Source organism: Vulpes vulpes, chromosome 5 (assembly GCF_048418805.1).
Source record: "Vulpes vulpes isolate BD-2025 chromosome 5, VulVul3, whole genome shotgun sequence".
Taxonomy (NCBI): Eukaryota; Metazoa; Chordata; class Mammalia; order Carnivora; family Canidae; genus Vulpes; species Vulpes vulpes.
The window spans coordinates 93,923,420-93,936,205 of NC_132784.1; the positions used below are offsets into that span (position 1 = coordinate 93,923,420).

Here is a 12,786-nt window from a genome sequence, read left to right on the forward strand (position 1 = left end):
TTTTAATCCTGGAGAAGACTGTTGAAAAGGAGTGACTTAACAGTATTATTTTTAAAATAACTTTTTTCTTGTTATAGGAATCAAAACATGCATATGTTATAAATTTAGAAACAAAAGGGAAGAAAATAAGAATCATTCATAATTGCACTACCTTGAGATGACAATGTTAGGGTGTATTCCCTTTCTTGTTTTTTTTCCTCTGCATACACAAACATCTATGTGAATATAAGTATTTATACTTTATTTCAAAAAGTGGAATGTTGCTGTGCACATTGTTTTATAATCTGCTTTCATTTAACAAGTGATTAATATTTTTCCAATTCATCATTTCATCATAATATCCTTTAAATATATTTATTAGTAAAATGCTAAAACCTAAAATAACAGAATGATATTTTGGCCCATTCATCCAGTTTTGTAAAATATTTTTTGTTAGTGCTCAATAAGTGCTAAAAATGTATTATCACCACAATCATTATTAACTTATTCATTAATCATTGTTGAGTTCCTCATTGATAATTTATCGAGAATCTTCTATGTGCCAGACACTGTGCTAAACCCAGGAATGCCAAGGGTGTGGAAGAAAGAGGGGGAATGATGGCATTAGACATGCGAAAGGAAAACTTTCATTTTCACTTTGTATGTTTCTAAATACTTATAATAGATTGATTTTTTTGCAATCAAAAAAAAAAAGAAATATAAAAAATGTTTAATGCATACATGCACACGTGTGTGTGAACGGTAGCCAGGGTGGATGGAGTTGGGGAAACATCACGCACAAAGTGACTTTTGTGCTTGATCTTGAGGGATAGGTGAACGAGGCAGTGACTCAAGAGGGGAATGGCATTCCTTGAGGAAAGAGCAGTCTGTGCAAAGCATAAAGACATTTTGAAACCTGGGCTAGACAGTATGAGAACTTCTTGTCTGTCACAAGGGCTATCTCACCACCCCAAGCTTCCTTATCTCAGGAGGTTGTTGAACACTCTCAAGGCTTTTAATAATAGGATTGTTTGGCTGGTCTGTCTGCAGTACTTAGATATAACACTACTTAATGACCCAATCTCATTACATTGCAGAAGATTTCCATTTTTTTTTATGGAATAAGAAATTTTGACTTAAAAATCTGTATTTAAGACTGTCAGAATTACTTTTTGGCTTTCAGTGAAGCTATGACATGTGTATTCAAGGTTGACCTTTTGTAAGAGCAGGGACGACCACATTCAAACTGGTGACCTCTCAAATCCCGCCACCCTTTGACCCCTAGCCCACTTCCCATCTTTTGTGGCCAGAGAGTGCTACTTATCAAAACTGTATGCAAATTTCTGCAACTAACAGGAACATTTTTTTGTCTTCGCTTCTGTAGTAATGGATGTATAAGAGAGTTCATCATTTTCGTGACTGGTGCTTGGAATGCATCAAATAATTCATTTCATGATAAAAGGGCTTTGGGGGGGTGGTGAAATGGACATTTTAAAAAAGGGGGTGTGCATACTAGCCTGACTGCCTGTGCTTGCCAAACCATACAAAGCCCACAGAACTGCAGGTGTGCTTTCCCTAGTCTCTTGCCTCCATAGATGTTACCCCTGGCTTTTTTCTGTGTCCTTCAAAGCCATCAGAGTATTGCATCCTAGAAGCTCCTTTCTTTTGGAAGTTGGGAAGAGGTCCCTTATCATGGCTTTGACTCATAGGTTGCTGGTTGTGCCTAGCAACCCAGAGGTTCTGCTAGAAAGCTGTTTGCCCATTCTCAGCTGTCATCAGATTGATCTGCCTGGGTGACATCAATTAGAAATCTGTAGCATGTCCTAGAAAGGTCAGTCATTTGCAGGAGTCCCAAGAAAATAAGCATGGGATTTAAAAGCTTGAAGTGATTTTTTAGAAATCTTCTAACCAACCTTCTCATTTGAAAGATGAAAAAACAAAAACAAAAACACTCCAAATCCAGAGAAGTTCGGTAGCTGTTCTAAGTGACCCAGCAAGACTAAAACTTAGAACTCTGAGGGCACCTGGGTGGCTTAGTCCGTTAAGCATCCGACTCAATATCAGCTCAGTTCATGACCACAAGGTCATGAGATCATGAGATCAAGCCCCTTGATGGGCTCCATGCTGGGCATGGAGCCTGCTTAGGATTCTCTCTCCTTTCCCAACCCCCGCTGGCACACACATGTTCTAAATAAATGAATAAATGAATATTGAATAATTAAATAAATAATTAAAACTACAACCCTGGTCACCTGGTCTCAGGCCACTGGCTTCTTTCTCTATACCCTGCTAAAGCAGCTGAGGTGAAGGAAAGGCTCTAAAACTGGCTTAGCAGGTTTCTCCTCTCTTTTGCCCTACGTGAGGCTGTTTCCTGATTTCCTGAGGTTTGCATCACTAATCTTTCATAACACACAATCCAGCAGTGTCTACTTTTTATCCTGTTTCTTTTTTTATTGTAATTGTAAAAAAAAAAATTCAAAAGTTCAAAAGAGCATACAGAACAAGTCGAGCTTCCCCCAATCTCTGACCCTCACTTCCTCTCCTTTCTGCCAGGGATTGAAACCAGTTTCTCTGTGTTCTTCCAGGGATATTTATGCATGAACAACCACCGATGTACCCTTTAATACAATAGAATTACATTAGAAATATAATGAAATCAAATAAAGAGAAGTACAAATAGAAGCATACCACTCACACTGTTCTTCACTTTGCTTTTGTTCACTTAATTTTTTTTTGATATTCTTTTCATGTTAGTCCAAAAAGATCTGTGTCTTTTTTTTTTTTTTTAAATCACTGCACAGAATTCAGTTCTATGAATGGATGTACCATCATTTATTTAACCAATTCCCAGCTGGTGGGAGGTAATGCTCACTGTTTAGCCAAGGATTGTCAAAGCCTTGTAAGGCTGGCATTTCTTCCTAAGTATTTCTTTGTATAGGGGTTGGAGTAAAGAAGGAGTTAAAGCTCATGGCTCATAAAATAAACAAAGATAAACTGCCTGAATTCTTGGGAACAGAATTGGTAATATCATAGGAGAGAAGACAGCAGGGCAGTTCTCTAGACCCCTAGATTTTATATGGTCCGAGATCATTTTTTACCTTGGTCTTCTATAGGCACTCAGGAAATGCGTGCTAAATAGGCACCTACAGAGCTCCTGTGCTGTCAATTAAAGTGGGAGAGGTGCTGCCGTTTACAAGTCTGCTCTATTACATATTCTGTCTGATAGCCATTTCCTGCCTTCAAAATTGATGAAGAAGAGAGAAATGTTAGCGTGCCTGGATAATGGGGAAGCAACCACCCTATGATGACATCTGTATGTCTCTGTGCGTGAGGCTAGGTGGACATGACTCCTTCCTCCCACCCACTGCACCCCTTTATAATGGTAGACATTTATGGCCTTCAGTTCACTCAGATTAAATTCACTCAAGATTAAACTCAAGGTCCCTGAGTTTTATCCTGCCATCATATTCAAGGGAAGAGGTATTTTAAATTAAATTTGAAAAGCGTTCTTTGCCATTTTTTTTTTTAAGGCCAGAAACCTGTTTTGATTCAGCTGTATGATATATTAGCACAAAGCAAATAAGTTTAGGGAAGTTCCATTTTTAGGTTTTCTGAGCGAGTGATTCAGGTACAAGGAATACTCTTGACTGCCTGCAGGGTGGCTAGACTGTGTGCTAATAATCACGGTCATCCTTGTTATCCTGTGTCACCTGTTAAGAACCTTGGGAAAAATATTTTATTATCCCTGTTTTTCAGATGGGGTCAGTGAATTGCCCAAGGTAAGCGGTAGTGATGAGGTTTTAGAATATAGGTGAGGTTTGGTGGAGTGAGGTCCGAAGCTGATAACCAAGAAAGAATTCTTCAGACATCTTCGGTGCAAAATGGTGGTTTTATTAAAGCCCCGGGGACAGGACCCATGGGCAGGAAGAGCTGCTGCCCCAGGCCTATGAGGGGTAGCTGATTATATAGCTGGGAGTTGGGAGAGGTTTGAGGAGAGGGGAGCGTACTCACTAAGGAATTTGGGAGCAAGGTTTCCAGGACCTTGAGGGGGCTCTCTATTGTTGGGAAAGGTCACTTATTACCATCTAATAAAACCTTAGTCATGAGACCCTTCAGATGTCTATCGGTGGGCCATGTGCTGAGGGATGATCACCAACATGGATCTTGGGGGTTTAGAGATAAAGTAATTTTTATATGTTAAAGTAGACTTACAGGCTCCTGGAGGTCAGGCTAGGATTGCCTTCTGCCCTTAGCAAAATGTGAACATTGAGGCAGTTGAGTCTGTAGAGGAAGTTCTGTCTGCCTGTTTCCAGGACTTGTCAGTGTGCTTTGTCCTCAGCTGGTCCTCTGTTCCCCCATCAGCAGGACTACAATATCTCAACTAAGACTCTTTCATTTTGCTGCAACAAAAATGTCTGTCAGGGAAGAAGGGCCTTGAGAGGAAGACTATTACATTTTATTTTGCAATAAATAAAACTCATCGCCAACAGTTAACCAATTAGGAATTATTAAGAAATGAATTAATGATATCATAAAGACTGAATTGAAGACTCACAGTGGCAAACAAAACAAAACCATCCCCATAGATTCTTTGCCTCTCTTCCTACTTTTTAAAGAAATTCCCAGTTTTTATAATATTGAGTGTAAAATATGGAGGTGGGAGAATGGGTCTGGTGAGACTGCGTATTAGGAACTTGGTTTTATTTTGGTGCCCCAGGATAGAACCCTGCCCTTTGTCTTCTCCTCCATCCGTGACAACTCAACACCTGTGCTGTTACTTATGGATGTTTGGGAAGGGAACAAGGTGGGGGGAAAGGAGTGAGATAAATAAATGACCTGCATCAGAACACGGTTTAGGGATCCCTGGGTGGCGCAGCGGTTTGGCGCCTGCCTTTGGCCCAGGGCGCGATCCTGGAGACCCAGGATCGAATCCCACGTCGGGCTCCCGGTGCATGGAGCTTGCTTCTCCCTCTGCCTATGTCTCTGCCCCTCTCTCTCTCTCTCTCTCTCTCTCTCTCTGTGTGTGTGACTATCATAAATAAATAAAAATAAAATAAAATAAAATAAAATAAAATAAAATAAAAGAAGAACACGGTTTAAATAAAGAAAATGACCCTTACGACACATAAACCATTCTTTTCATGGCCTCCTGGTCAACCAGAAGTCATCCGAAAGCCGTGTATGCCTTCCCTGCCTTCAGCCTTCTCAGCTTGAGGTCTTCCACCAGTCATGGCCAGGTTGTTTCTCCCAGCTTCTGTCCTGTGCAGAGTGCTGACTAACAGGTGGGATAGAAAGTTGGCAAATAACAGGCCTGTGAACTTTGGGATGATTTTTCCCTCCCACCCCACCCCCCATTCCCCACCTACCTAGATAGAAAACTTCCAACCATTGTTTCCACTATTAGGAATGCAGGTCAACCTCGACATAGTTTTTGATCCTCCCGGATTTCATGGAACTGAAAAGGTAATCCAACATATGTCTTTATCAGATTGTTATTTATTTTAATGGTTCACCAAGTGACAGCCCAGAGTTAACTCGCCAACCGTGACATGAATGAAAAAATGATTTCCGGAGTCACAAGTAGAAACATGAGTGAAAGGAAAGAATTTGCATCCTTATCCTTTGAGAATTTTGGCTGTTTTCTGAGCAGTCTGGTTTTGTCTTAAGGGTTACAGTTTCTTGGTGAATTTTTTTTTTCCTCATTAGGAAACCTCTAGAATCTCCTGGGAGACTTCCACAGAGGGGCCTTTGAGGGTTCAGATGCTAGCAGTGGATATTTCCTGCAGGTTTTCACCCCTGGGCCCTACAGTGCTGTTCGCAGCCCCACAATTAGGCATTGGTTGGGGATTAAGGTATCACCCAGGGAAGGCTGACAGCAGGTGAGCCGGCAGCTGAAGCAGATGGGAAGGGGAAGGTGACAAGGGAGCCTGTTTTCATGCAGATGTTCTCATGCAAAAACAGAAAAAAGCAGAGAGAACAGGCCAGGCCGGGAGGAAAGCAACAGAACTGATTTGGTATAGGGTTTGTTTTTATTTGCTTTACACTTGATTTAGAGAGTAGGGGTACACTTGGGGGCTTGGGTTGTGACTGCTGAGGAAGGTTCTTTCAGAGGAGAGTGAAGCTGTTTGTTTCTTTACTCCTCCTTCAAGCATTTATTGAGTGTCTGCTGTTTGCTGGGCACAAACTAAGCATCAGGGATGCAAAGAATAATGACGCCGACCCTAGGGGAGAGGCAGACTGGAGAGAAAGACACATGACGATGAAGCCCTTGTGCCGGGGCCATGTAAACTTTTCAAAGATGCACACAGGGGCATCTGAGTGAGCATGAGAGGGCCAGGATGTGCATCCCAGAGAAAGCAGGGTTTTTTTTCTTTGTTTTTACATGAGAGAGAAGAAATACACACTCTTGGTTGAAAGTTTACCCTGAAAAAAAGAAAAAGAGAAAGAAAAGAAAGTAAGAAAGGAAGGAAGGAAGGGAGGGAGGGAGGGAGGGAAGGAGGGAGGGAGGAAGGAAGGAAGGAAGAAAGAAAGTTTACCCTGTACAGAAAGGTACAGAGTAAAAGTAACTCACATTTTTTCACCTTCTTCCTAAATTATAATAGCCATAAAATCAGAGTTTTGATGCATGGTTACATTTTTTGCTTAGTACATTGGAAGAAGGACGAGGTATTACAATTTAAAATGTTTTATCCACTTCCCCCCTCCGCTATGTCATGTATATTCAGAGAGTCACAGATCATACTCAGGGAGACACTGCTGGTTTTGCCTCTGAGTTGAGACATTGCAGCAGGAGGCAGCCAAGGTGAATGACAGTCCCCAGGAACCTGTTGCAGGGAAGAAAGACACCAGATTAAGGCACCAAAGGCCTGGCACTCCCACTTCCTAACTGGCCGTGATCTGCAATTCAGCACCCCTCTCCCAAGATCATCCTCTCATCTGTAACAGGCAACCAGCAATGTCTTCCCTAGTGTGCTTTGCAGAGTTACTGTGCCAGTCATGTGAGAGAATATGTGCTAAGGGGCTCTGAAAACTTTTGAATTGCTCCACATATATAAAGAATTAATACTATGAAGTTTTGTGCTGTCTTTCCTTCTGCTGTGCACCCTAATAGATGGAGTGTGCCGTCATGATGGTTGAGCACACACACCGGATTATCAAACTGCAGATGTCTGGACTCTACCACTCACTCACTCTGACTTTGAGCAACCTGTTTCATTGCTCCAAATCTTGGTGCCCTCATCCATAAAATGGGGACAGTGATAATCAGTTTGTAGGGTTGTTTTAAAGATTTGATGAATTGTCCAGGGAAATAGTCTCTCCCTGGAAAGACAAGGGTTAAGAGAGGTCAAATCAGAAAATGCAGCACAGCAATTTTATTTTGACTGGTAGAGCAAATGGAGCACATTTCCATAACTTCATCTTGTGTTGAGAACTGGCATTATGTGTCTATGCAGTGGGGGGTGGCAGCCCCTCTCTCTGAAGGCTTGGAAATCCCAAGCTCTCCACAAAGTCTCCGTGCAGAATAGAGCAGGGAGCTGATTAAGAGATGGCTGAGACGAATATGCTCTGCATGCTGGGATGCAGCTGAGGCCTGAGGCGAGGGGCTGAGCCTGCCATTAGCCTTGCTCCTGATGTGTTAGAATGCACCCTTGGGAGGGGCCGAGGTGGGGCTAGATGTCTGTGGAGGTGACAAGTGGCATGTGTGTGTCCCCACACCAAGAGGATCTGGGCTCCATGAGTCCATCCACCCCATCCCCGCCCCTCTGTTCTTTAGTGGAACTGAGAGAGATGGATAATGGGCTCTAAGAGACCATTTCTTACACTGGCCAATGTGGAGCTAGCTCCTAAGAGAACATAGAGCAGGATACTAATAATCCACTGTGGAAGTCAGCAGCTGTCCAGATGCTCAGGGCCCTAGTAGAAATAGAGAAATTTAAAAAGGCAGCTAGTAGAAATTGGGTCAGAATGAAATGCCCTCTTAGAGAAAGAGAATTGCACAACTGAGAATCTGTGATTTCTTTCTTTTTTCTTCAGGAGTCTGATTGCTCTTTCTTTTCCTCCCTTACAGAAAATGAAGGAGTACCTGGAGGGCAGAAACCTCATCACCAAGCTACAAGCCAAGCATGACCTTCTCCAGAAAACCCTGGGAGAAAGTGAGTGTGGGAATTCTGCTGGAGGTTTGGCAATGAGGGGAAGGCCAGGCCCCAAGCTGCATGGCTGAGCCTCCCTCCTGAGCCTTGTGGGCCTGATCTTGTTAGATGAGTGCATCTCTTTTCCTAGCCTGTTTGATGTGAAGCACACTGCCCCAAACGACTGGTTGAGTAATGGGAGAAGGCCAATGCTTATTAAAGCACTAATGTTCATGATCTATTTGTTTAAATGGACCATTCCTGCTCACCACCCTGTCCCCCTTCTCTGCCACAACTGGGATAAAAAGGCCGCTGGGTCACTTACTCTCCAGACACTTTGTCAAAAAACTCAGCTCCTCTGTAGCAGAACTAAGACCACAGGGCCAGTGAGCCAGGATGGCAGCTGCTCTAAGGAGAGAAGAGGCTTCTCGGAAGCAGGATTGACCCACAGTCTGCCGCATCCCATAGCGTCAGGTGAGAGCATCTCTTTCCTTCCACTTTGGAAGGTCCTGATGCTCAGTGGCAGCCCTCTCTGCTGAGGCCACGCTGAGGACAGGGTACCGAGTGGCCTGTCTTATCCATGAATCGAGGATGATTTTAACCAGACCCTGAGGGGATCCCTGGGTGGCGCAGCGGTTTGGCGCCTGCCTTTGGCCCAGGGCGCGATCCTGGAGACCCGGGATCGAATCCCACGTCGGGCTCCCGGTGCATGGAGCCTGCTTCTCCCTCTGCCTGTGTCTCTGCCTCTCTCTCTCTCTCTGTGACTATCATAAATAAATAAAAAAAAATTTAAAAAAAAAAAAAATTTAACCAGACCCTGAAAAGTAGCAGAGCAGAGAACTGGACTGGCACTCTGGACTTTCTCTCCTCAGCTGTCAAACAGAAGGCCAAGGTTAAAAGAAGCTTCCCTGGGGTTTTGGGCACCCTGCCTGGGTGCTGCCTAGATCTTAACCTCCTGTGATTAATAGGATTCCCAGGTCGGGGATGCCTCTGAATGTCTGGCCCCTCCTCCTTGCCCTGCTCATCCCTTCACTTCTAGATGGGACCAGAAGGCTACAGGCAAAATATGGGAACACCAGGGAAAGACAAAACTGCACGGAGCCTAATGTTTTAAAACAAACTCTTGAGCACTCTTCAGACAAACTGCATAGTGTAGAAAGGCAGATGGGACTCGTTAGCTCATTGGCCTCAGGAATCAGAGGCACACTTTTCATACCAGAGCCTCCTACCCACCCTCTTGTCCCATCCTCCTCCTGTGCTGGACAGTTCCCCTGGATGATGAATTCTTTTTATCTGTGATATCTTTGATCTTGTGATTATAAAGGCATTTTCTTTTATGCAACGAATGCCTGTTAGGTAACTTCTGTTCTCTTCCCTCCCTGCCACCCAAGGGACTCAGTCTGAACAGGTTTGAGCATAGAGAGCCCAGCTTTGCTTATAGAAAATCTTCACTTTTGGGTTATCAGATTGCTTCATAGGGAATCAGACAAAAGAAAGCCCAGAACTATTTGAAACAAGTTATAACCATGGTTCTGTGTGTGTGTGTGTGTGTGTGTGTGTGTGTTTCTAAAATAATCTAAGCGTAGTCCATAGGTGAGATGGAGAGAAAGGCCTTGGGAGTGTGTGTGTGTGTGTGTGTGTGTGTGTGAGAGAGAGAGAGTGAGTGGCTTTGCACACACACAGACATGCACCAGCTTTGCTACTGTAGAAGGGCAAAGGTTGGTGACCATTCATTAGTGCTGCAAATTGCCTTCATCTAAAGATGACAAGTTCCAGTAATAAGGAGAGAAATAGCCACACATCTTTCTGTGTGCAAATCATCATGTCCCTGTCTTCTGAGTAAATTTGTCACCATAATGCAAGAGCCCCTTGTTCTTGCCATAGAGGCATAATTGATGTGTATGAGTATTCCAGAATGGAAATGGTACAGATGTTGAAAATAATGGCTCAGAATAATATTTTTGCAGATGAAAGCTGAGCCTTTAGTAATGAGAGGCTGGTAGGGGTGGGGGAGGATGTTGCTCAGGATGAGCTGAAGTGTAATCAACAATTAGCAACCTTTAAAGGCCAGAAAAAACCCTGCCCTCCCCGTCCCGGTCCTTGGAGCTGTTTTTCCAGGAACATGGATGAGTCCTGTGGGGGATGATCTGTTCCTTAGCTCAGCACTTGCTTGCCTTGTCCCCGGTTTATATAATAGAGACCACACTTGGTTAACTGGTTAACTGTGGATCCAAAGAAAGCAAACAGATCACATCATGGCCGGTGTACACATGCATGTGTATATTTTAAAAACATAAGAATTCAAAAAAAAAAAAAACATAAGAATTCTTAGGGACTTTAAGATTTTTCATTTTTTAAAGCTGGCTTTGACCCATTAAACTTAATCTTAGGGCCTCTATTGGATTGAGAACCACAGTTTGATAGCAATTAAATCTCATTTCTCCCTTGCCACCCCAGCCCAGCCTAAGAGAATTTCCTGTGAATCTAAAACTAGAACATCCTTATCTTCTCCCTCTTCCCCGCAAACAATTCTTCCTCCTTTCTTCCCCTGTGGCCCTCACCGTGTGTGTGTGTGTGTGTGTGTGTGTGTGTGTGTGTGTGTGTTCATTACTCTGGAGCAAGCCAGTTCATCCCTCCCTCCCTCACCACACACACCCACATACACAGAAGAGAAGCTGGATTTTACCTTTGGGAAGGCTTCTAGTAATTTGTTCTCTAAAATGTGATCTGTCTTGCTATTTTCCCCTACAGCTGCCCTGTTCTTCCCTCTGGGAAGCACGGTTGGCATACCTCAGCTTTAGGGACATATCAGCAGCCGTGGGAATAAGCATTAGAAACAGCACTTGCCCAGGAAGAGGCTCTGGGCATATCGCTCTCTCTCTCTCCCTCCCTCCCTCCCTCCCTCCCTCTCTCTCTTTTTGCTTAGAAGGCCAGTCAGCGGCTCTCTGGGGGAGATAGGCAGGGCATTTCAGGTAACTCCTGGGAATAAGTCTTCCTCTCTCGCCCCTTCTGCTTCCACATGAGCTTTTTGCCTTTGTCTTTCCAACAGGTCAGCGGACAGACTGCAGTCTGGCCAGGTAGGTGTGGCCTGAGACAGCCCTGGGAAGGGGTGAAGAGAGGCCCCTGGGATAGAGGATCCCAGGCTGGGAAAGAGCCGAGGAGTTGAAGTGGGAAGGCATTGGGTGACTTTGCAAAGGAGGGGACTAGGGCAGGGTTGCTCCCTTCCTTTTGCCTTGCCAACCCCATCTGGCCTCAAATGGAAATGGGGCCTGCTGTGACTTGGGGAGAGAGCTGAGCAGACTGGGATGAAGGGAGCTATCCTTTGCTGAAGTAGTTTCAGAGACTCCCCAAAGCCACCATGTTTGCAAGAAGTGTTCGACTCTGGAGGATCCTGGTAACCTAACCTTCGCTGCTAGACTTCAGCATGTGGTTTTGGGGAAGTTTCTGACCCAGAGAAGGAAGATCAGAAGATGCATTTGATCTGAGATTTTATGCATGGAAAAGATGACAGCCCTTAATTAGTGACTGTTGCTGGATAATGAAATTCTACATGGCACTGGCTTGCCAAACAGCATTGGTAGAAATCCTTGCCTGATGTACAAGTATGCAACCCTCCCAATCTTTCCCCACCTTCCCCTCCCTCCCCAACCCCAGCCAAATATTTTCCCTCCCAGTCATGTAGCTGCTATGAGAAAACTCGTGAGCTAGCGACAAGCAAGGCAGTCATCCAGCCAGCAGTTCTCAGATGCCTAAAAATGTGCTGATTTAACTGGGGAAAGAGCTTTAATGGGCTAGACTCCTTAGAGACCCCGGGTTAGCCCATTATATCAACCACTTAGATCTGCCAACACACACAATAATCATGAGGCCATTTACAATTATAGGCTCATTATTTAGAAATAGCTTCATTTGGCTTTCATCGTTTTGTCATTGTGGATTACAGTAAAGATCCCATTAATATACCAGTCTTGTTGACTGGAGAGAACCAGGATAATAGAATTCCATGGAATATAAATCTTTTTGGTGATAGAGTCTTCATGTAAGTTCACCTGAAGTCCCATATCTGTGGAAGGCTCTATGGAATTGAGAAAAAGCTGAGTTGAATTGAATTCCCTTATGCTATGTGATCGTGGGCTGCTCTTTTCCCTCCTTCAAACTCCAGTCTCATCATCTGTAAGACAAGAAAGAGCATTCCACTAGATCCGATGAGCTCTAGGATTCCAAAGGGGCTCCACAGGGGCAACCTGGTGGAAGGGGTAGAAAGAGTCCAGCAGCCAGGCTCTGGGCCTTCATGTCACTCGGGGGCGGGGGGCGGGGGCAGCTCTGTTCTCCTAGTTTGGGGGATCCTGTGAGTCCAATTCCTTTGGAGAAGAGGCAGCTGAGGCTTCAGGTCTCAAGAAGCATTCACCTGAAGGATTGCTAAGGTTCCTTCCAGTCTGACTGCTCTGTCCTCTTAAACTCAAAGAAAATTGCTCCTGAAGGATTTCCAAGAGAAGGAAAACTGTAGCTTCCTTTGGCATTTACTTGGGTTTCCTGCAAACAGAGAGAATCTTACCATCTAATGCACATAGATTTTACCACACGTGGAGCCAGTTCCCTCCTACCCTAGTTATGAATGGTGGCAGATAGTGAGTACAGTGACCTCTGTGCTCTGAAAGAGCTTTATTGGGCCTTATTC

General features: G+C 44.1%; 1 protein-coding gene across 17 annotated transcripts in view; it reads left to right on the forward strand.

Moving 5' to 3' along the window:
* The window catches only part of SRGAP2 (SLIT-ROBO Rho GTPase activating protein 2), a 236,038-nt gene that overhangs the window by 180,005 nt on the left and 43,247 nt on the right, over positions 1-12,786 (forward strand). For all 17 annotated transcript variants that reach the window (XR_012001782.1, XR_012001783.1, XR_012001784.1 and 14 more), the window contains exons 11-12: positions 8,048-8,132; positions 11,158-11,185. Coding sequence is in view for 9 of the 17 variants with exons in the window: in XM_025991367.2 (XP_025847152.1) it covers positions 8,048-8,132; positions 11,158-11,185 (113 nt within the window). In the remaining 8 variants the exon portion in view is untranslated. The remainder of the gene's footprint in view (positions 1-8,047; positions 8,133-11,157; positions 11,186-12,786) is intronic.